A 25,552-nucleotide genomic window follows, 5' to 3' on the forward strand; every position below is an offset into this window, starting at 1 on the left:
AGATTGTTCTCCATTTAAAGGGTATCCTATATTTATAGATATCACTGATTCAATTTCAGAGCATTTTACTCCTGATGATTGGAATGAGCCATTGTCGGGGTACTCACCAAGGCCGAGATGCTGAGAGCGGCTCCCCTTGCAGCTGGGCGCACTTTACCCCTGGAGATGGTACAGAGGGTATAGGGCATAAAGAGGTACGGGTCACCAGCAGGTAGATGAGTCTTGAAAGGAGTACTCTTGTAGAGTAGAGATGCTGTGCAGAGGTGAACCGGATGCCTGGACTGAAGTAGAAGATCTGGCTGGGGCTCTAACCCAACAGTTCCAGTAGTAGTTGAGACAGAGTGCAGGAGGACGCTGGGGGTTAGGCACAAAGTTCTCAGTAGAAGCAAGTCCTAATGCAAGCCAGGGTCATACACAGAAAGCAGGCCAGTGGGAAAGTCCTTTAAACAGGCCGTGGGTCAAACACAGGAGCAAGTCAGCAGAGGAATACTTAAGTGAAGCTGGGGATCAAACACAGAAGGCAGGTAGCAGAGAAGTCCTTTAAACAAACCGGGGTCAAAGTACTGGAGAGAGGCAGAGTAGGTCAGGATCAATCCGGGTCACAGCAGGTAAACACAGATAACAGAACTCGAAACGGGAACACAGGAAGCTGAAAGACAAACCAGCAATTAGACAAGAGATTAGTCAGCCTTTTATAGGCCAGTAAGGGGGTATAACCATGCGCACTTCATTGCTCATGCTCCCGCGCCATTACACAGTATCGCAAACCCGTGTGCGCCGTCCTGCTGTATTGCACACCTGCATGCGACAGAGCGTTGTTCTGCCGCGCATGCGCACGGGAATGTTCCGATACTGGCAAGTCCGGCTCCTACTATTTCTCTGACAGTCAAGAAATGTGCGGTGAGTATACATCGAACTGATACCCAGACAAGTTTGGCTCATCATGAGAAATTGTTCATTGCACTTTTATGAATGGATGAGTGTTTTTATGTAACTATACCACTAATTATGTTGTATCTTATTTTGTATAATAACTATATATTCATACAAGTGTATCATAGTTCATTATGTCCTGTATCACAGATTGACATTCTTTACAACGTGATTTGTAATTAATAATTTTATGTATGATATGAATAAGGTATCCATTGATTGACATGCCCCATACAAAGTCCCATTCCTTTCTCTTTTCTGCTGTTTAACACATTATTATGGTGATTTGCATTACGTTGACATGCAAAAATAATCTCTAGAAAGGCTAAGCATTTCTGCTACATGCAAACCTTTTTACAAGGAAAGTTATTTTCCTTCATGGTTTGTTTGTGGTTCAGCTTTCTTCACAACAGAATTGCTTGCTCCAATACTTTAACCTTTGACCAGTTTAGGGCCACGTCAAACAGGAATTTTATCTGACAATCTGTATGCGCATCATATGCCAGATCAGTAAGGGAGGTTTGTATTACTTAGAAAGTACTGAATTCAGAGATGGCCAAGCAATGTGTTTCCCTATGACAGTTTCATTTAAAGGAAACATACACCGATCAGCCATAACTTTATGACCACTGACAGGTAAAATGAATAACACTGATTAACTCTTTAGAAGGTGACTGGAAGTCAGTGGAATATATTAGACAGCAAGTGAACATGGGCACATGCATATGAGCAATGGGAGAAGGTGGCCTGGTCTGATGAATCATCTTTTCTTGTACATCATATGGATGGCTGGGTGTGTGTGCGCTGCTTATCTGGGGAAGCGATGCCACCAAGATGCAGTATGGGAAGAAGCAAGCCAGCGGAGGCAATGTAATGTTTTGGCAATGCTCTGCTAGAAAACCTTGGGTTTTGCTATTCATGTGGATGTTACTTTGATATGTACCACCTACCTAAACATTATTGATGACCAAGTACAGCCCTTTATGGAAACCGTATTCCTTGATGGCAGTGGCATCATTTAGCATAATAATGTGACCTTCTGCACTGCGAAAATGGTTGAAGAATGGTTTGAGCAATACAACAATCAGTTTGAAGTGTTGACATGGCCTCGGAATTCTCCAGATTTGAAACCTCTCAAGCATCTGTGGGATGTGCTGGGAAAGCAAGTCCAATCCATACAGGTCCCACCTAGAAACTTACAGGACTTAAAGAATCTGCTACTAATGGCTTAGTGCCAGATACCAAAGGATACTTTCAGAGGTCTAGTTGTATTGATGCCTAGATGGATCAGAGCTGATTTGACAGAAAAAGTGGCTGTTTTGGTGGCAAAAGGGAAACCTACTCAATATTAGGTGGGTGGTCATAAAGTTATGTCTGTTCAGTGTGTATATATATATATTTTTATTCAGTGAATGCATATTTTCAGTTATTGCTCACTATGACTTTATACAGTTTGCCCTTTTTGGACAGAAACAACTTAAAGGTCCAGATGATGGCAAGAGATCACTTAGATAGAGAGAATGATTTATTTACACATGGCTAAAAGGAGACAATCTTTATTATGACACAGTATAACAAAAATTACAAAACATATGTATACTGTGTATATATATATATATATATACACTATATGGCCATTCCATTTAGGAAAAAAAATATATGTTCACTATTGGATGTTGGTCCAGTGCTTTATTTTAGGTCTTTTACAGTATCACTAAAGAGATACTAAACAGATGAGGTGTTAATTGCTATATTTCATTACCATAAATCATATATATAATGTCACTGACGTCCCTTTTTTCCCCACAAATAGAGCTTTCTTTTGGTGATATTTGATGACCTCTGCGGTTTTTATTTTTTGCGCTATAAACAAAAAAAAAAGAATGTCAATTTTGAACAAAAATTTTTTTTTTACTATAATAAATAGCCCAAAAAAAAAAAAAAAAAATGAGATATATATATATATATATATATATATATATATATATATATATATATAATATAAAAAAATACGTATTCTTCTACATATTTTTGGTAAAAAAAAAATGCAATAAGCGTTTATTGATTGGTTTGCGCAAAAGTTATAGTGTCTACAAAATAGGGGATAGTTTTATGGCATTTTTATTAATATTTTTTATTTTTCTTCCTAGTAATGGCAGTGATCAGTGATTTATCATGACTGCGACATTATGGTGGACACATCAGACTTTCTTGATGCCATGGGACAATTGTCACTTATACAGCGATCAGTGCTATGCATTGCACTGATTACTGACAAAATTACACTGGCAGTGAAGGGGTTAACCAGTAGGGGGCGCTGAAGGGGTTAAATGTGTCCTAGGGATGTTTTCTAACTGTGAGGGGGATGGATTACATGTGACATGACACTGATCACTGCTCCCGATCACAGGGAGCTGTGATCAGTGTCCTGTAATTAGGCGGAACGGGGAAATGCTTGTTTACATCAGCATTTCCCCATTCTTCCTCTTCGTGAGAAGATCGCGGGACTCCCGGCAGACATCAAGTCCATGGGACCCGCAGTCACACTCACGGAGCTCGCGGCAGGCACATGTGCTGACAATGCTGCATCTTACCCCTACGACGTACGGGTAAGGCGACGTACCCGTATGTTGATATGCCCAGCCGTGCCATTCTGCCGCTATATATCGGCATGACACGGTCCTTGAGTGCTTAAAACATATAACATATATACAAATGGATCATTTTGCGTATGTTAAGCCTTTGTACGGTACCATGAAATTCCACAGTAGCCTCTGTCCACTCCCTTTCGAATTTGATAGCACGCAGGTACTCTCTTTTTGAACTGTTGCTAAAAACTTTGGCACCTTTTCTCAATTAACGAAATGTTAAGTGTATTTGTAGGTATGTGAATATTATAACTGTCTACAGCGCCTAATGAAGTTAAAGTAGAACTATAGGCAAAACTTTATTTTTTTCATTTTGGATTGAGTAGAGAAGGGTTATAACCCATATAAAGTTTATTTTAGCCATCTCTGTCCCATTGGGGAGATTTACCTTCACTTCCTTTCCCATAGCCAAACAGGAAGTGAGAAGATATCTCTCCAAATTAAGGAAATATCTTGGAGACCCCCAGGTGATCATAACTGGTGTTCCCATTGGAATATTTAACCTCTATTACTTTTATGGGGACAACCTAAAATATGTGATTTTCTTTTACTTTCAATAATAATGGTAAACAGGACAAATAGAGAGGGTGAATCTCCCTAAAGGGGGCACAGGCAGCAATAAAAATGGACAGATTTTCTAATCCAGTGGTCTCCAAACTGCGGTTTCTGGGGCCAAATGCGGCCCCTTGCTCACCCTTATCCGGTCCTTGAGGCATTATTCCTTCCACTTACACCAACAACGGGGCATAATTCCTTCCACTAACAACATAAATTGAGCATTATTCCTCCCACTGACACTAACTATTTCTCCCCCAACACCAAAGATCGGGCTTTGTTTACTCCCACTGGGTACAGTCTGGCCCCCTAAAGTCTGGACTTGTCTTTAGAAGTTTGAGAGACCCCTGTTCTAATCAATTTTCCCTCTATCCAAAACTGAAAATAAAAAATAAATGTCTTTGGTTAAGACTCTTTTCTTTCAGGTACACTTATGGTTTACACAACTAAATCTTGCTGTACTTGGTGTTCCCTGAGTAAAATGGGCAGTGAGTGGTGCTTTGTACACCTTTTAGGATTGCCGCAGTCTTACCCCGAAAGTAAGACATCCCCGAAAATAAGACCTACTTCCAGTTTTGCCTCTCGCTGTAATATAAGGCATCCCCCGATAATAAGGCCTACCCAATAGTAAGGCCACCGTGATATATGGCCCGCCAAAGCTACCGTAAGGCGCCTGACTCCTCTGGACCGTAGCGGCGGGCACCACCGTGCAGCTCACTCATTGGCCACAGCGCAGCTCTACCCAGACTGAGTCTGGATGACTCACAATTAGACAGTGAGTGTGTCGCGTGGGGCAGGAGTTAGGCACATTGTATGGAATCTGGCCGCCACAGATGCACAGGGGTGACTGAGGTGGGGGGCAAATGTCTGATAAAGGAGGGGGGAATTTCTGGTGAAGGTGGGAGAGACTAAATAATCCGCTGTCCACTGGCACAGGGGTGGGGGGAGGGGGGCTCACTTAAAATGACACAGGGTGGATTTAAGGGGGGGGGGGGTCAAAATGGCACAGGATGATCAGAAGGGGGAATGAAAAAAAAAGCCATCCCCTGAAAATAGGACCTAGCGCATCTTTGGGAGCAAAAATTAATATAAGACACTGTCTTAGTTTCGGGGAAACAGGGTAGCTTAATATGACTGTGGTATTCTTTTGAAGTGACTCTACTTATTGATAGCTCATTTACATTTTGGGTGAATATTAGGAGGACAGTCCAGTTGGAGAGCCATTCACACCTGATTTTAAGATATGGAGGCCAAGATTTTCCAACAAGCTTTGCAGGTCTTCTGAGGTCTGTCTGACTGTATTGTTTCATTTGATAAGTTAAGTGCAGGCAAAGGGAAAGCCCCATCTTTGCTTTCTCTAGTGATGGATGAGAACCTGGAACTTAGACTTCATTGTTCCGTGTTTAACGATAGTGAGAGGTCAAAAAAAAAAATATTAGGTTGCTACCCTGGAACATTAGGCTGTCTTTATCCCTCACCACTTGCAGGAGTTTCTCTTTATTGCAGTAGAAGTTTTACTTGGCTATTATGTCTCTCAGACAAGGAAGGGAGGGCAGTTTTTTTGGCCCTACAAGTTTAATTCTGCCTTGTTCTAGTGGTCAGGTCATTAACTCAGGTTTCTAGGTCAGCAGTGCTCGATTTCCCTGGAAATGAATTGTTCATTTTTTATTTCCGGCCTTAAGTTAGAACTAAAGTCTACCTTTCAAAAACTAGAAGCAGGAAGGCTTTTCTGCAATAAAAAAAAAAAACGGCCTACCTTCTCACAGTCTTCTTTGGAATGTACACGTAACTCGGTTTACATTCTGGCATTCTCAATTTAGCATTTGCTTCAAATATCAGTATTGCCAAACATTCATTTTTTTGCAGAGCAGGAAAGGACAGGCAGCCCTCTCAGATTTGTGTTGCTGTCTATGACCCTGCTAGGGAGATTCACCCTCTCCATTGTCACCAGAATAGAAACAAGGAAATTCAAAAATGTAACCACTGCCATGGTGCTGGTGGGGGAATCTTTAATTAGGGACACTTCTTCTTGTGACAAGTATCTAAGAGGGTCTTTCCATTTACTTGTGAATGTTTTACTTTATTTCAGTGTCTTTTGAACAAGTAAATTAAATGCTAGGACCTTTTAAAAGGGGACATATTCCGAAAGCTTGTCCTGAAAAACTGTGTATGTTAGTGCAAATAAAAAGAAGTATAACGCACAGTTCTCAGTTGTTTCTGGGACAAGTAAAGGGAAATCTCCCCAATGGGACACAGACAGCAATAAAGTAACTGGCAAGGGTTTTAACCATTTACAACTTTTTAAAATTATTTGGCTACAAATAAACTTAAAGTAGCAGTAAACCCTGGCTGAGATCAAGTTTAGTATCTGTTCTTATCAGTTGCCAGGAGGTGGCGCTTGCTTCCGTCCCTGCTCTACGGCAAGGTGGAGCAGGGGTGGTGGTTGCTATGCAAAACCTGCTGGCGTGAAGGTAACCTGGAGCGGTTCGTAGCCGAAAGGGAAGCCTTCTGATGAGGATGGAGAACCACTGGTCGGCGCCAGGGGAGGGGACCCTGGCCTTCTGGCATGGATTGGGGCAGCTCTAGCTCCAGTCAGTTTTTTGGGAGGGAACGCTAGTTCCCCTTTCTCCCACCGGGGGAACGGCTGGTACTTCCCGAATGTAATTAGGTAGGAGTGATGGCAAAGGGCTCTCACTAAGCTCCTGGATCTCCATGCCTTTCTGGCTGGGTAGAGGGCTGCTGTGGTCGGGGATGCTTTTGAAAAGCCTGTGGTGATGTGCCCCTGAAGTGGCAGTTCAGGGGTGCCTTACTTTTTACTGTGATTTATCACTTTGATGTTTGGCACCATGACCACCTCACCATAACACATGCCTTTTCACACCTGCCTCTAGGGCTGGACCTTTTGGCTAGGACCAGAGGATTTTTGATTCCTGGCAAGAGGGCCTGGTCATTGTGTTACACAATGGCCACTCTTTTCACTCTCCTTCTTCACTATCCCTTCCCCACTTTATTTATGTTTTTTTATGTGTGTTGTGTGTCACGTTTTTTTGTTTGTCACTGCACGTGTGGCGAGTAGGGTGTCGGTCCTCGGGCCAACCCTGAAAGTCTTGTGGGAGGGTGGACATATGCCTTCTGGCTTGGTTCGCCCTCTCTCTCTGGGGGTCTCCCTTTGGGGGAGCCCCTACACAAGTACCTGGGTGGGTCTGTTTCCGCAGACCTTACGGAGAAAGGCAGTCGTCTGGTTTCGGCCAGATGGGCCATGTATGGTACCTCAATCCCCGTCTGGAGCCTAACACCCCGGGGGATCAGGGTAAGGTCCTTCCTAGTGGAGGACAGTAGACACCCGTTGCACGTTTTTGTGTTCACTCTTGATGTGTGTGAACTTTTTTGGGCACCGGGTGGAAGTTTTTGGGTGTGTTTTGCACGCCATAGGCTTTTCAATAAAAAAAAGAAAACACTGGGGGTTTACTGCTTTTTTTTCTCATGTCCGTGCAGCATAATGACAAAGCACTTAGTGTGAGCAAGCTCCAATTCTGTTTTTGATTGCTGAATAACTGTTTGACTGCAATTAAAAATAATAATATTATTTCTTCTTTTGCAGATGCTGGACCTGAGCACAGTTTTGCTTCTGGCAGCAGGTGCTCTGTTCATTTTTACCTTGTATATTGTTCTGCATGATCAACGTCGTGCATATGCCAAAATTGTCTATTATGAAATTACAATTAGAATCAAGGATCTCTTGATTAATCAGACAAAGGAAAAGCGAGTCTTGCAGTTTGTGTTCGAGAATGCAGTGCGTGGAGACCCCCAAAGCGTGGTGGATCATATTGACAAGTACTGCAGTCAGATGGAATGGGCCATGAATGTGGGAGATCAGAAAGGTAATTCTTCCATTTTAACATATATTATAAAACTTTACCTTAAAAAAATGTACATTTCATATGCTATAAAATGATATTTAATTGTTGCAAAGAACTCTTAAAAGCATGTGGAACTTTTATATCTAATTGTGCATGAAGCAAATCAAGGGACTGTGCATATAAGAATGTATCTTTAGGCTGAACTCTGGTTTGGAGGGAGTAGGGTTAGGTTGGAAGCCCCATGATTTTATTGTCAACGTTGAGGAGATTCATCCTCTCTAATTTTCCTTCTGATCATTCTCATGTGATTAGAGAGGGATGTGAGATCCTAAATTTACACTGAAATTATAGGCGAGGGGACATCTTCCAACAGGAACACTTGTTTTGGTGAAAACTGTCTAAAAACAATTTCCCAACATGCACAGAAAGTAGAAATAAACCTTGTGGATAGTAGTCATTCCGTACTCTGTCTAAAAATAATATAGATATGGATAGAGAATGTTCTTATGCAGAGCTACTGTTACACAGCAGAGATTATACATTCTGCTTATGCCGGCCATAGATGGTTCGAATTTCGAAAGAATTTTCTTTCGAAAATCGTATCTAAGAATTTTCGTATGAATTTCGCACCATTGCAGCAACAGCCGATTTTCATGCGGAAATTAAATTTGAGGAATCGGACATGGTGGAAATTTTTTGAAAAACGAACGATATTCTAATCAATGATGGGAGAATTGTGCGAGAAATTTAATAAGAAAAGAAAATTTACGGAGAGAAAAGAAGATTCCCGGTCACGAAAATTCTTTTCTGTAGCAACATGAAGGGAAATTGAAGGCTTGGTCGGCCGAATTTCAAAAATCAATGGTGGCATCATCGGATCACAAAAGACGAACTTTCTGATTTTGAAAAGAAAATTTGTTCGAAATTCGATCATGTATGGCCTGCATTACTCTTTTAAAAAAGCGCAAGTGTAATAAGGTCCTTCTAAGAATGCTTATTGACATGCAAGTAAAAAGTTTACTAGTACTGTTCATGCACTGCAGTCCTAAATCATGACCAGGAACCCGAAGAACCTTCTTCACAGAACAGAATGTGGTTAGTCTTTCCCTGGCTATGACTCAACCCCAACGTCAAAATATAATTCTAGGTTTTCTGACCAGTTTGGACCAAACAAAATTTTGCGTGCCAGAACAAACTTGCTGCTGTTTAGGCTGTAATTGAGTGTAGTAGCTTGTGCTACATGAGACTTCCCCTTTATTGACAGATATAGAGAGAGGTGGTTGTACCACATTGCTGCCATTTAAGAGAAGTCTTTCAATATATTTATTTTTCAAGTAAATACAAGACTTCCTCTCATTGACTGAGATGGAGATCATGATGTCATCTGCCGTCTGTCCAACTCAGTGGATCAGAGGAAGCTTTGTATTCATTGAAAAAAATACAAGGCTTCTCCTTAATGGTAGAAATGCAATAAACAACAGATACATTGTAATTTGTTGCTCCCGAGAGATTCAGCTAGTACAATGCATCAGTTTTTGTTGACATTTTAATACCCACTGGCACGGGAACATGTGTTTCTGATGATTAGTGCTGAAAAAGCTGCTAGGTACAGCTCTAAACACAGATCTGATTCTCATCTGTCAAACAGCAACTCCTATGCCTACACACAGACATTTTAGTGGAGAAGGACTCCAGGACGTAGTGGGCAGAACCAATGTATTTAACAGGTTAAATTATACTTTTATTTACACAAGTTTATAAAACAAATTGTCTTACTGCTGGCCCAACACAGTAATGGACCCACTGGCCAATAGAATGGATTATGATATTTGTATACCAAAGTGTGCTCTCTGGGAATGGGGCATTGGAGTTTCTGACATGCAGGCACCTGGAGTTATATATTGCCAAAACAGAATTGTACATTTCATCCCTTTTTAGGTTGTCTTTAAAGTGGTTGTAAACCCTTACAGACCACTTTGACTTACAGGCAAGCCTAGATTAAGGCTTACCTGTAGGTCCAAGAAATATCTCCTAAACCGTGTAGAAAAAAATATTTGCAAAAAGACAGGCACCGCTGTCTAAGGAGCATGCGCCGTAGACAGCGGCGCGCAGGCGCACTGAGCATGCCGCTGTTAACGACGATATGCCGTTAGTGGCCGCTCCCGTGCGCATGCGCGGGAGTGATGTCATTGCGGCTCAGGCCAATCACAGCACCGGAGCCACAATACCCGGAAAGAAGATAGACGCTCTGTGGAAGAGGGGACAGCGGGGACATCGCTGGCTCCTGTGTCAGGTAAGTGACATATAATGGGCTACTATGCGATGCATAGTAGCCCATTATGCTTTACCTTTGCAGGGAAACAGGGTTTACTTCCTCTTTAAAAGGCAGTAAACTGTATTATTCTCCAAAAATAACCCATACACATCCACTACTTAATGCTCTGTAGTCATACACATCCACTACTTAATGCTCTGTATTCCGTTTTCCCTGAAATTGTTTCTTACTGTGTTTTTATGCCGTCTTGTAATGTCCTCCATGAGCTTCCGAATTTCTGTTTTCCCCCTCACTTCTGTTTATTTGGAACAAGCCCTGCATATTGCTTGCCACCATGTACATTGCTCTCCATGTACCATGTACACTGCACACTTCAAACCCCATAGTCTATATCAGGATCAAGCAAGAGAGGGTGGCTATGTTCGTGCATACAATGGGACTTTGGAGAACAAACATAGCCACCATCTAACAGGAGGTTGGATCGCTGCAGCAAAAAAGGAATTTGGTGAGGCTGAGAGTAATGAAAGGTACTCCTTTGAGTTAAGAATGCTTACTTTAATAGATGATACTAAAGTGCCTAGTACTCAAGCGCTGGTGTGGTGAAAAATACTAAAAAAATTATAATAATAATAAAAGCTGCACCAAATATCAGTGATCCCTCACTAGTACAAATGCAAAATGCTGTGAGGAAGGCAGCATGATGATACAATGATCCCTTTGTAGTCACTATGGCAACCACATAACAAAAAGTGGCTTTAAAACCCCCCACAAGCTTCACCGGGCTCATTTCCCTTGAGCATGCCAAGTGACCTGTGACGCAACGCGTCTGGAGGAGCAGCCAGTGATGTCAAGCCCACAGTGTTCAGAGGCACGGGGAGAGGCTTTGAGGATGAGTACAATCTGATGTTCTGCCTTTATCCCATGCTTTAACTGGAAAGGTTTTGTGAGTGGATCGACGTGCATATATAAAGTTTATTTAAATATCGCAGTAGTACACTATCCCCTGTCTCTTTTCTCTCCTATGGCAAATGAAAGTTAAAAATCAAGGAGCAAGAGATAAGCAGTATATGCGGAACAGTGGGACAGTAGTGAAAGCTTGTTTGGTATGGTGTCTGTGGACAAAACATAAACGACTGAGGTGTCCGTTTAGTAAAATTTGATAAGCTGAGATCAGGATGATCTCTGCTTATCTCAGAGCATTGCAGGTTTAATATACCGAGATCAGTGCTGGAGAACTATTTTTTCTCTTCTCATCTCAGAACACAGAACGGCTGCATTGACTGCAACAGAAACGGCATGTTTAGTATACAGAGATGCCACTTTTTCTCTGTGCTTCTCTTTCAAGTTCTCCTTTCTGGCTTCTCCAGCCCAGAGGTGGAGATATCAGGAGATCTCTGCCAGAGAATAGCTTTTTCCTTCTCCCGTGGCCAGAAATGAAAGTAAAAACTTTCTTAACTGCAGTGAAAAATACACCAACAGCAGGTTACAAATACAATAACTATACAATTACACACAGAGATTATATATATATGTATATATATGTATATATATATATATATGTATATATATATATATATATGTATATATATCTCTCTCTCTCTATATATATATATATATATATATATATATATATATATATATATATATGTATATATATATATATATATATATACACACACACACACAAACATATATACATATATTTATATGTGTATATATATATATATATATATATATATATATATATATATATATATATATATATCTGTGTGTATATATATTTATATTTGTGTGTGTATATATATTTTCAAAAAACTCACGAAACGGATCGTTCCTGGGATCAGAGTCACGGATTGGATCATTTTTCGGATCAGCAAATAATAATTGGCTGAGCATGACTGGGTATCGCTGAGTATGGCTGGGTATTACCGAGTATGGCTGGGTATTGGCAAGTATTGGCTGGGTATGGCAGAGTATTGCAGAGTATTGGCAGAGTATGGCAGGGTATTGGCACGGTATGGCAGTATTGGCAGGGTATGGCAGAGGATTGGCAGAGTATTGGCACGGTATTGGCGGAGTATTGGCACGGTATTGGCAGAGTATTGGCACGGTATTGGCACGGTATTGGTAGAGTATTGACACGGTATTGGCAGAGTATTGACACGGTATTGGCAGAGTATTGACACGGTATTGGCAGAGTATTGGCATGTTATTGGCAGGGTATTGCAGAGTATTGGCAGGGTATTGGCACGGTATGGCAGTATTGGCAGGGTATGGCAGAGTATTGACAGGGTATGGCAGAGTATTGGCACGGTATGGCAGAGTATTGGCAGAGTATTGGCACGTTATTGGCAGGGTATTGGCAGGGTATGGCAGTATTGGCAGGGTATGGCAGAGTATTGACAGGGTATGGCAGACTATTGGCATGGTATGGCAGAGTATTGGCAGAGTATTGGCACGTTATTGGCAGGGTATTGGCAGGGTATGGCAGTATTGGCAGGGTATGGCAGAGTATTGGCACGGTATTGGCGTAGTATTGGCACGGTATTGGCAGAGTATTGTCACGGTATTGGCAGAGTATTGGCACAGTATTGGCAGAGTATTGGCACGGTATTGGCATAGTATTGGCACGTTATTGGCAGGGCATGGCAGGGCATTGTAGAGTATTGGCAGGGTATTGGCACGGTATAGCACTATTGGCAGGGTATGGCAGAGTATTGACAGGGTATGGCAGACTATTGGCACGGTATTGGCAGGGAATTGCAGAGTATTGGCAGAGTATGGAGGGATGACTGTGACTGCAATTGTTACAGAGCAGCGCTGTGGACACTACAGATCCAGCCCACAGTTAGGGTTGCCACCTTTTCTTCAAGTCAAACCCGAACACTTTTGCGGCGCACAGCAATTTTTTTTATAGTATAAACTATATATATATATTTTGCTATTAAATAACATTTCTAATCATATGAAGTTAAGAACAAGAGCCCCCCCTTTACATCAGAGTCCACATAGTTCCCCTTTTACATCTGAACTCGCAGAGTTCCCTTTCACTGTAATAGGGGACTCTGCAGACTCTGATGTAAGGGAGAACTCTAACATAAGGGATGCTCTAGGAACCCTGATTTAAGGAGGGACCCTGAGAACTCTGATGTACGGAGAAGACTCTGATGTAAAGGGGAAACACTGTGGCCTCTGGTGTAAAGGAGAAATCTGATGTAAGGGGTGCTCTGAGAACCCTGATTTGCCTTAGTGTACTTACTCAGAGGCAGGAGAGAGAAGGGGGGAGACTTCAGTCACAGACAGGGATGGATGGTGAGCTCACTCACCACCTCTCATCCAGATGTATCTGAGGCTGCTGGACTTCAAATTTCTGGCCCCGACTTACTTTCCTATTCTGGGGCTCAGCACCAGGGATTGGAGTGTGGGCAGACACTCCTGTGTATGTTTGGGGGGGATTGTTAGTGCTGGCTTTGGGCAGTGTTAAAGAGTGTAACAGGCACTCTCAGCTTAGACAACTGCATGCAGCAACCCGGCTGGGAGGCCATTGTCCAGTTTAAATAATGTGTCCGGGTTTCAGGCAGTCTGAAACCCGAACGCATGATTCCAAACCCGAACTGTCCGGGTGAATCCATGACAGGTGGCAACCCTACCCACAGTGCTGCTTCTATCCGATCTCTCCCCTCCACTTTACAGAAGGGAGAGAGGAACCCACGTTTGTTTACAAGTGATCGCTCCATCATTTGACAGAGTGATCGAATCGTAAACGGCTGATGGGTGCACCAAGATAGCTGCCGCTCCAGAGCTAGGCCGAAGCCACGACCTTTCCTAAGGCCGAGACCGCGGATCGCTGCGTGTGCCGATCCGAACAGGGTGACCCATTCGAATCACGGATCAGTGACGATCTGTTGCACCCCTAATATATATATATATATATATATATATATATATATATATATATATATATATAATATATATATATACATACAAACACACACACACACATACACTCACACAGATATACACATATATATAGGCATATATATAAAGGCAGTGTTGGGGCTACAGAAGTACAACTGATGCTGTAATTTTGACAGCTGCGCAGATGATGCATCGCTGATAACGCAAGGTGGCTGTAAAATTCAGAGCATCAGATGAGTCCAGTACACACTGCGTTTGCATAAGTGTATATGTTAATACGCCGGTATTATTTATTTTTTATATTTATTATTATTATGTATTTATTTATTATTATTTTAATTGTTAATTTAATATTTTTAATATTAATTAATATTAATATAAATGAATTATATAATATTAATTAATTCATATTTTTATTGTTATGCTTTTTTAAAATTACTTTGAACTATTTAATATATATATTTATTGTTTTTATATGAATGGTGCATATCTGCATGACAAATAGGGTACTATCATTTCAGAATACACCATTCGCATAAGTATGCACATATGTTATGTATTAATTAGAATGTTTTACAGTTATGGGGTGTCTGTTTATTGGGTAGGGGGATTATATCTTTATTATTAACTTAATATGTGCAGTGTATGTGGAGTGCTTCGTATTTCACTTTGGGATTCTGATACTGAAATCTCCTGAGCTATTGTGAGAAACAGAAGCCGTTCAGGGTTCTCAGAGCGTTTGTAGATCACTTCTATTCTCAGTGGGAGAAGTGATCTACATGATATACTAAACTGCCACATGGGTGAGAACAAATATCTCTGAGAAGAGCAGAGAACTCCAGAGATGTAAAATATCAAAATATACTAAACGGACACCTGAGTGTGATAAGTCACTTTGAGGATTATAGCCTAAGTCTTGTGGACATCAGCGCATGGGAGTGTTCTGATTGCAGGTTAGATATAAGAGCCGTATGTGATCAGATCCTTGATCCATCCATCCCATCAGGAGGAGATTTTTATACGCACAGAATGCATTAATTAAGAAATAAAAATGTATATTTATATTTATTTCTTATTTATTTATGTATAAGGTGTATTAATTATGGAGAATTAATACATTTTTAATTCAATTTTTAGTTTATTTATATACACGGCTATTTTATATTAATTTATTTACACAATTATTGATTTTTATGGCATGAGAATATTGTATTGGGTATTGTTATTAGCGCACTAATAATTTATATAGTTTTTTTGCTTTAATATAATTATTTTTTAAGCCAGAGTTTTATATTTTATACTTTAAATATTTTATACCAGTTTACTTTTAACCATATTATATATCATGTTTTGTGTATGTGTTACAGGCCTGATCTTGGACAATGTAGTGAAAGAGACCAACCCAAACACATTACTTGAACTGGGAACCTACTGTGGATACTCAACAATCCGAATAGCACGACTCTTAAAGCCTGGAGCTTGTTTTTTTACTGTAGAGTTTAACCCTGCATATGCTGCAGTAGCCAAACAGATAATTGAATTTGCTGGACTTAAAGACAAGGTATTTTTTTTACCACAACCTTCTAGATATAGTAGCTTGTTAACTGTTAAAGTATTTGTTAATCCCAGTTATGAAATCTGAACAAATATATCTGTAGTGCTTAGTTGTCTCTCTCCAAAGCTCTAAGTGCCATTCCTCTGTTATCAGCATGAGTCACTTCTGAGAAGTTTCCCACTTTAAAACACTATTTCAGTATTTGATAGGAGAGTTTCTTATGTCTCAAAGAGACTCTGTTGGTGAGATTTCTGCAATAGGGTTCTTGAATTTACACACTGGCTGTACCATTATGAAGGGTTCCCACAATCCCCGTTAGCAGAGAGATCTCACTCTTGGAGGCAAATAAGAAGCCATCTACTGAATCCAGGCCTACCAGATGTTTAGTCCAGATCAACCCCAACATGACTCATTTAAGGTATAAAGGTAAAGTCAGCAAGCATTATTGATAAGTGTTTAGGGGACTGTACTTTAACCCTTTCACTGCCAAGTCCGTACGCCGTACAGACCTTCAGAAGTGCCTGCAGTGGCCATGTAACCAGGTGACCTAATTCCTCCCTTTCCTATAAGCTTATGGTCACTTCAATGACCATAAGCTAATATCAGAATTGTTCAGCAGACTCTGCTGAACAATTCTATAACTCTGATAAGCGAATTACAACTCGCTGATCAGAGTTATTAATCCTTAACCGCCGCTCCCTTTCATCTTAAACTGCCCCCCCACTCACCTCTTCCTATCCCCTTCACCCTCTTACCCCCCCCAGCACTGACCCACACCTGATCCGACCCCCCCCCCAACCGGATTCCCACAGCCACCATAATTACCTGGCATCCCTTCTCTGCCACTCCCGCCAGCTTCAGGTGCTGCATGGGGCTTGGGGGGGGGGGGTTCCAGATGTGTCCACCCACCAGTCAGATCGCCCCCCCCAACTGCCCCTGCACCCCCAATCCATGGCCGCTCCGAGCAGCATCCCTCCTTCCACCTGCAGCTTCTTCCTGCGCTGATCTCCATGATCTGTCAGGCTGGGGAGCGGCGGGGTGTGGGAGGGAGGAGCGGTGTGGGTGGGAATGAAGTTGGGGCTTGATAAACATGTGTTTACCAAGCGCCCCCCCCCCCGTAGTAGAGAGGGCACAGGCAGGGATAACTACAGATCGCTCCTAGACCTCCCACTGACAGCTAATATATAGTAACCGTGATTGTTACAATGTATCAGACTGTAATTTTATGAATGAATGAGGAATCTCTGTACAGATTCCTTATTCATTCGAGTAAAGTGCTGCAGAGACTTTCTCTGCCTTAAAAAGAGATATGGGGGTCTATTTAGACCCCTGATATCTCACCAAAGAAAAACAAGAAAAAAAACATAGTAACACCCAGTACCTTTTTTGGGCAGCAACCTTCCCTGGGTCCACCCGCACCGTAACCCCACCCCCCCCCCTGCATACTCACCCCTCCTCGGCTTCCTTGGGAGAAGCCAGAAGACAATAATAATTTGCTATTGTCACAAGTGGGTGGGTTTGGGGTGCAATGCTCTGCGCTCCTGAGCCCAACCTTTTTCAAACCAATTAGAGCCTCCGGCCTAATCCTGTGGCTTGAAAAAAAAACCCTGTAGGACCGGCCACTCCTGGTAAGACGCCTTTCACATGGAGAAAACTCTGTCAAGGCGATTTGCCTGCTCAGTGGGGGATCTGTCTGCTGATCCCTGCCGAGCAGGCGGATGACAGGTCCACTCCGCTGATGCAAAGCGGACACGGACACAACTCACTATTCTCTATGGGGCAGTCTGATGGAAATGAACCTCCTGTCCAGTTCCATCGGATACCATCAGATCCAATCTGCTAGATGGATAGGGAATGGGATCCCCATCCCTCTGTTTTTTAGCAGACTGGACTTGATCGGATGCAGGCAGGTGTAAACGAACACATGTCCATTTACATCAGCCTCTCCAATGGGTGGTCCGATTGAGCCCGCCTAAAAAAAAGGCAGGCAGACCCGATTGGTGTGCTTGTGTGAAAGGGGCCTAAGGCCTTGTTCATACAGGGCATACACAGTGTACCTTTACAGGGATGCACAGGTGTTCCATACATCTCTGTGTAGGCAGCCCCATTGATTTCATTTGGGATGTAGCACCTGCATGAACAGAGCAGTTGCTCCCAATTTTATATCTATGTAGGTCCGCATGCATGTCCTTGAGCTCACACTGTCTGGGTTCGGGGTCAGGTACCCACTCCCAAACGGACGTCAGATTGGGAACAGCAGCTCTGCCTGTGCAGCTGTGGCATCCCAATTGACATAAATGGGACTGCCTGTACGGGGATGCATGGAATACATGTGCATGCCTGTGTGGGTAAACATGGCTCTCCATGGGCATACACTTTAGTATGCCATATGTGAACGAGGCTTTAGTAGCAATTTAGCAGGAATTATGTAAGTTATGTTGTGTTTATGTGCACTATTAATGATTTTAGTGTATTTTTAGAGAAAATATTGATTTGATAAACATTTGCACAAATATCGTGCTGCCTTAAAATTCAGTAGCACCTTCCTTTTTTTCTACTGGCCATGTGCTTTCAGAAAATGTATGGTTTGGGGGGTCTTTTACAAATTCTGAAAGCTGTAAGTGAAAAAGAAAAACCTCTAGATTTAGATCTTGCAGGTGTGAGGGGGGCTGAGGGCGTACAAGTGTGAAGGGGGCCGAGAGCATATAGGTGTGAGGGGGGCTGAGAGCGTACAGGTGTGAGGGGGGCTGAGAGCGTATAGGTGTGAGGGAGGCTGAGAGCGTACAGGTGTGAGGGGGGCTGAGGGCGTACAGGTGTGAGGGGGGCTGAGAGCATACAGGTGTGAGGGGGGCTGAGAGCATACAGGTGTGAGGGGGGCTGAGAGCGTACAGGTGTGAGGGGGGCTGAGAGCATACAGGTGTGAAGGGGGGCGAGAGCGTACAGGTGTGAAGGGGGCCGAGAGCGTACAGGTGTGAGGGGGCCGAGAGCGTACAGGTGTGAGGGGGGCCGAGAGCGTACAGTTGTGAGGGGGCTCAGAGCGTACAGGTGTGAGGGGGGCTGGGAGCATACAGGTGTGAGGGGGGCTGGGAGCATGCAGGTGTGATGGGGGCTGGGAGTGTACAGGTGTGAGGGGGGCTGAGAGCATACAGGTGTGATGGGGGCTGGGAGCGTACAGGTGTGATGGGGGCTGGGAGCGTACAGGTGTGATGGGGGCTGGGAGCGTACAGGTGTGATGGGGGCTGGGAGCGTACAGGTGTGATGGGGGCTGGGAGCGTACAGGTGTGATGGGGGCTGGGAGCGTACAGGTGTGATGGGGGCTGGGAGCGTACAGGTGTGATGGGGGCTGGGAGCGTACAGGTGTGAGGGGGGCTGAGAGCGTACAGGTGTGAGGGGGGCTGAGAGCGTACAGGTGTGAGGGGGGCTGAGAGCGTACAGGTGTGAGGGGGCGGAGAGAGTACAGGTGTGAGGGGGCGGAGAGCGTACAGGTGTGAGGGGGCGGAGAGCGTACAGGTGTGAGGGGGGCTGGGAGCGTACAGGTGTGAGGGGGCTGAAAGCATATAGGTGTGAGGGGGTGGAGAGTGTACAGGTGTAAGGGGGTGGAGAGTGTACAGGTGTGATGGGGGCTGGGAGCGTACAGGTGTGATGGGGGCTGGGAGCGTACAGGTGTGATGGGGGCTGGGAGCGTACAGGTGTGAGGGGGCTGAGAGCGTACAGGTGTGAGGGGGCTGAGAGCGTACAGGTGTGAGGGGGCTGAGAGCGTACAGGTGTGAGGGGGCTGAGAGCGTACAGGTGTGAAGGGGGTTGAGAGCATACAGGTTTGAGGGGGCTGGGAGCATACAGGTGTGAGGGGGGCTGAGAGCGTACAGGTGTGACGGCTGAGGGTGTACAAGTGTGAAGGGGGGCGGAGAGCATACAGGTGTGAGGGGGCGGAGAGCATACAGGTGTGAGGGGGCGGAGAGCGTACAGGTGTGAGGGGGCGGAGAGCGTACAGGTGTGAGGGGGCAGAGAGCATACAGGTGTGAGGGGGGCTGGGAGCGTACAGGTGTGAGGGGGGCTGGGAGCGTACAGGTGTGAGGGGGGCTGGGAGCGTACAGGTGTGAGGGGGCCTGGGAGCGTACAGGTGTGAGGGGGGCTGAGAGCGTACAGGTGTGAGGGGGGCTGAGAGCGTACAGGTGTGAGGGGGCGGAGAGAGTACAGGTGTGAGGGGGCGGAGAGCGTACAGGTGTGAGGGGGGCTGGGAGCGTACAGGTGTGAGGGGGCTGAAAGCATATAGGTGTGAGGGGGTGGAGAGTGTACAGGTGTAAGGGGGTGGAGAGTGTACAGGTGTGAGGGGGGCTGGGAGCGTACAGGTGTGATGGGGGCTGGGAGCGTACAGGTGTGAGGGGGCTGAAAGCATATAGGTGTGAGGGGGTGGAGAGTGTACAGGTGTAAGGGGGTGGAGAGTGTACAGGTGTGAGGGGGGCTGGGAGCGTACAGGTGTGAGGGGGGCTGGGAGCATAGAGGTGTGAGGGGGGCTGGGAGCATAGAGGTGTGATGGGGGCTGGGAGCGTACAGGTGTGATGGGGGCTGGGAGCGTACAGGTGTGAGGGGGCTGAGAGCGTACAGGTGTGAGGGGGCTGAGAGCGTACAGGTGTGAGGGGGCTGAGAGCGTACAGGTGTGAAGGGGGTTGAGAGCATACAGGTTTGAGGGGGCTGGGAGCATACAGGTGTGAGGGGGGCTGAGAGCGTACAGGTGTGACGGCTGAGGGTGTACAAGTGTGAAGGGGGGCGGAGAGCATACAGGTGTGAGGGGGCGGAGAGCGTACAGGTGTGAGGGGGCGGAGAGCGTACAGGTGTGAGGGGGCGGAGAGCGTACAGGTGTGAGGGGGCGGAGAGCGTACAGGTGTGAGGGGGGCTGGGAGCGTACAGGTGTGAGGGGGGCTGGGAGCGTACAGGTGTGAGGGGGGCTGGGAGCGTACAGGTGTGAGGGGGGCTGGGAGCGTACAGGTGTGAGGGGGGCTGAGAGCGTACAGGTGTGAGGGGGGCTGAGAGCGTACAGGTGTGAGGGGGCGGAGAGCGTACAGGTGTGAGGGGGCGGAGAGCGTACAGGTGTGAGGGGGGCTGGGAGCGTACAGGTGTGAGGGGGCTGAGAGCATATAGGTGTGAGGGGGTGGAGAGTGTACAGGTGTGAGGGGGGCTGGGAGCGTACAGGTGTGAGGGGGCGTAGAGCGTACAGGTGTGAGGGGGGCTGGGAGCGTATAGGTGTGAGGGGGCTGGGAGCGTATAGGTGTGAGGGGGCTGGGAGCGTATAGGTGTGAGGGGGTGGAGAGCGTACAGGTGTGAGGGGGGCTGGGAGTGTACAGGTGTGAGGGGGCGTAGAGCGTACAGGTGTGAGGGGGCGTATAGCGTACAGGTGAGTCACTGAAGGACTTGGTGGGACGGCCAGTGGGCAGGACCCTGGGGAACGTTGGTGGTCCCCCTCACACCTGTACGCTCCCAGCCCCCCTCACTCCTGTATGCTCCCAACCCCCCACACATGTACGCTCTCAGCCCCCCCTCACACCTGTATGCTCTCAGCCCCCCTCACACCTGTATGCTCTCAGCCCCCCTCACACCTGTACGCTCTCAGCATCACTCACATGTGTATATATGAAATGCTTGTACACATACAGAGAGAAGTACACACACAGGCATGTATACACATAGGCATGTGCACACACAGACATGTACACACACAGAGATGTATACACACACACACGCATGTACACACAGAGACGTGTACACACAGAAACATGTACACACACACAGAGACATGTACACACACAGAAATGTACACACACAGAAATGTAGACAGTTACACACACAGCCCCCCTGCACAACAGCCCTTACTTGTAAGCAGGGGCGTAACTAGAAATCACAGGGCCCCATAGCAAAATGTTGTATGGGCCCACCCCCACAAAAAAATTAACTAATGCCATTGAACAACAGACTACTACATCCATGTGGCACAGTACCCAGGCAACGGCTTATATAAATTTTTAACAACAAAGTATGTAGTATACTGTATGCAGCCCCTGAAGGGAACACATTGCAGACCTCCAGGCCTTCTAACCAATTTCTGTTCTGTTATATAAAACAAAATAGTTCAACTCACCATAATGCAAAATCAGTGGGATCCCTGAGCGTGTCACTTGCCATCATCGCCTGCCACCAGATGCAGATTTTAACTTGTCACACGTTGCAGAATGTCACCTGCCACATGTTGCGGATTGTCCCCTTGCCACAACCCAGATTGTCATTTGCCACATCACTTGCCACGCATTATGGATTGTCACTTGCCACGTCCTGGATTGTCACTTGCCACACATTAAGGATTGTCCCTTGTCACATCACCTGCCACACGTTGCGGATTGTCCACTTGCCACGTCCTAGATTGCCAGTTGCCACACATTACAGATTGTCACTTGCCACGTCCTAGATTGCCACTCGCCACACATTATGGATTGTCACTTGCCACGTCCTAGATTGTCACTTGCCACACATTATGGATTGTCACTTGCCACATCCCCGGTTGTCACTTGCCACGTCACCTGCCACACATTACGGATTGTCACTTGCCACGTCACCTGCCACACATTACGGATTGTTACTTGCCATGTCACGGATTTTCACTTGCCACGTCACCTGCCGCATATTACGAATTGTCACTTGCCACATCCAGGTTGTCACTTACCACATCACCTGCCACACATTACGGATTGTCACTTGCCATGTCCCAGGTTGTCACTTGCCACATCACCTGCCACACATTATGGATTGTCACTTGCCACGTCACCTGCCACACATTACGGATTGTCACTTGCCACGTCACGGATTTTCACTTGCCACGTCACCTGCCACACGTTATGGATTGTCACTTGCCACGTCCTGGTTTGTCACTTGCCACACATTAAGGATTGTCACTTGCCACGTCCTGGTTTGTCACTTGCCACACATTAAGGATTGTCACTTGTCACATCACCTGCCACACGTTGCGGATTGTCCACTTGCCCCGTCGCCTGCCACCAGGTGCAGATTGTCACTTGTCACACGTTGCAGAATGTCACCTGCCACATGTTGCGGATTATCCACTTGCCACGTCCCGGATTGTCACTCGTCACACATTACGGATAGTCCCTTGCCACATCCTAGATTGCCACTTGCCACACATTACAGATTGTCACTTGCCACGTCCTAGATTGCCACTCCCCACACATTATGGATTGTCACTTGCCACGTCCTAGATTGTCACTTGCCACACATTATGGATTGTCACTTGCCACACATTATGGATTGTCACTTGCCACATCCCGGGTTGTCACTTGCCACGTCACCTGCCACACATTACGGATTGTCACTTGCCACGTCACCTGCCACACATTACGGATTGTCACTTGCCACGTCACCTGCCACACATTACGGATTGTCACTTGCCACGTCACCTGCCACACATTATGGATTGTCACTTGCCACGTCACCTGCCACACATTACGGATTGTTACTTGCCATGTCACGGATTTTCACTTGCCACGTCACCTGCCACATATTTCAGATTGTCACTTGCCACATCCAGGTTGTCACTTGCCATGTCCCAGGTTGTCACTTGCCACGTCACCTGCCACACATTATGGATTGTCACTTGCCACGTCACCTGCCACACATTACGGATTGTCACTTGCCACGTCACGGATTTTCACTTGCCACGTTACCTGCCACACATTACAGATTGTCACTTGCCACGTCATGGATTTTCACTTGCCACGTCACCTGCCACACATTACGGATTGTCACTTGCCACGTCACAGATTTTCACTTGCCACGTTACCTGCCACACATTACAGATTGTCACTTGCCATGTCCCGTTGTCACTTGCCACGTCGCCTGCCACACATTATGGATTGTCACTTGCTCTGTCACTTTCCTGCTGTGTCACAGAGTCGGGCAGCAGATAGTCAGGCAACAGAGAGATAATGTCATCTCTCTGCTTCCTGGCTGCCTGCACAGTGAGGGGGAAACTGCACTGCAGGGGTGCAGGGCGGGCGCCGGGCAGTGAGAGATGATGTCATCTCTATGGTCCCCCGCCCGTCAGCTCCCTGATTGGCCAGCCCGCTCACACCCACTCTCTCACCCGCGGAGCCGCCCGCTCTCGCCCACGGACCACCCGCTCACACCCGCGGACCACCCGCTCACACCCGCGGAGCCGCCCGCGGACCACCCGCGGAGCTGCGGGCCGCCCGCTATCACCCACGGAGCCGCCCCTTGGACCGCCCGCGGAGCCGCAGGCTGTCCGCTATCACCCACGGAGCCGCGCCGCTTGTCCTCACCGGGCCCCACTTGACTGCGGGCCCCATAGCGCCCGCATGTGTTGCTATGGCGATAGTTCCGCCACTGCTTGTAAGGTGGTCCTAGTCTCAGCTCTTGTTTCCACATGCAGACGGGTGCACATGCAGGAAATGGCCAGAGGTGGCAGCAAAGAGCCCAATGTCAGCTCATGACAGAACAGCGGCCTGCTGTATCACACACATACAGCAGCATCCACTGAGCTCCTCTGCACCCGCCCTTGCCTTCTTCTCACATCCCTGCCAGACAGCCAGGCCCGTCCAGATGCTGGGGCCCCTTACAAGTGTATAGGCTGTACCCCCCTGATGGTGGCCCTGCATGTATGTATGCATGTGAGTTAGGAACCTTAGATTATAAAGTTCCTTGAGGGCAGGGAATGATGTGAATGTACGATATGTAAAGGGCTGCATAAATTGTCAGGGCTTTATACATACTTATCATAAATAATGGGAAACTGACATATATGTAGGAAGATCATGGAATCCTAGAGCAGATATCTTTTGCACTCACTTTTACTTATATAATATATACTATGTAGCGTTTAGTAGTATCTATGCTGTGTTAAGAAAGTTTTCAATTGATTTTCAGGTTCAGATATTGGAAGGCAACACACATGATATTATTCCTCAGCTAAAGAAGAAATATGAAGTGGACACTCTGGATTTTGTATTTGTGGATCACTGGAAGGAAAAATATTTACCAGATACCCAACTTCTGGAGGTCAGTGGTAGCCCATGTACTAAGTACATCCATATATTCTGATTGGAATTGCTATAGGAAGAATGCATGATCAGACAAAATGCATATGATTTCTATTCATGCCATTTCCCATGTTACCAACAATGCCATATTTTTCACAATCGTGATTCATACTTGCCTCATCTCCAGTGTTGTCTCCCCACAGAAAGTCCTCTAAGCTCTAGCAAAACTCATCTTTCAAGTTAAATGTAGGCTTGGGAGCAAGCTGGAGTTCCAGTTTAAACCTAGTCCCCAGTATTTCCTGTGGTCTCCCTGCAGCTGATTTCTCTCATTACTGACTTACCATACCTTGTTCTACACTGTATCTCTGTGTGGAGGTAGCCACCTTGGTATGGGCCTCACGTTGCTTCCTCTCCTCCAGCAAGGAGAACAGTAATGCCCTGTACACACTGTGGTACCACAAAATCCGTTGTTTTTTTTTCCAACAAATTTTGTCCAAAACTGGTGTTGCATACCAATGGTCGGACAAAGTTGTTGGAAAATCCGATTGTTCGGAACATGGTGACTCATGGTAACTCATTACTGACTTACCATACCTTGTTATACACTGTATCTCTGTGTGGAGGTAGCCACCTTGGTATAGGCTTCACGTTGCTTCCTCTCCTCCAGCAAGGAGAACAGTAATGCCCTGTACACACAGTCGGACCACAAAATCCATTGGATTTTTTCAGACGGATTTTGTCCGAAACTG

General features: G+C 45.7%; 1 protein-coding gene across 2 annotated transcripts in view; it reads left to right on the forward strand.

Moving 5' to 3' along the window:
* Positions 1-25,552, forward strand: part of LOC143940391 (catechol O-methyltransferase-like) — a 181,251-nt gene that overhangs the window by 136,993 nt on the left and 18,706 nt on the right. For both annotated transcript variants that reach the window (XM_077461683.1, XM_077461684.1), the window contains 3 exons: positions 7,738-8,017; positions 15,557-15,750; positions 24,691-24,822. In XM_077461683.1, the coding sequence (XP_077317809.1) occupies positions 7,738-8,017; positions 15,557-15,750; positions 24,691-24,822 (606 nt within the window). The remainder of the gene's footprint in view (positions 1-7,737; positions 8,018-15,556; positions 15,751-24,690; positions 24,823-25,552) is intronic.

The sequence above is a fragment of the Lithobates pipiens genome, unplaced genomic scaffold (assembly GCF_037356315.1).
Source record: "Lithobates pipiens isolate NorthernLeopardFrog02 unplaced genomic scaffold, aLitPip1_a1.2 Scaffold_3, whole genome shotgun sequence".
NCBI lineage: Eukaryota > Metazoa > Chordata > Amphibia > Anura > Ranidae > Lithobates > Lithobates pipiens.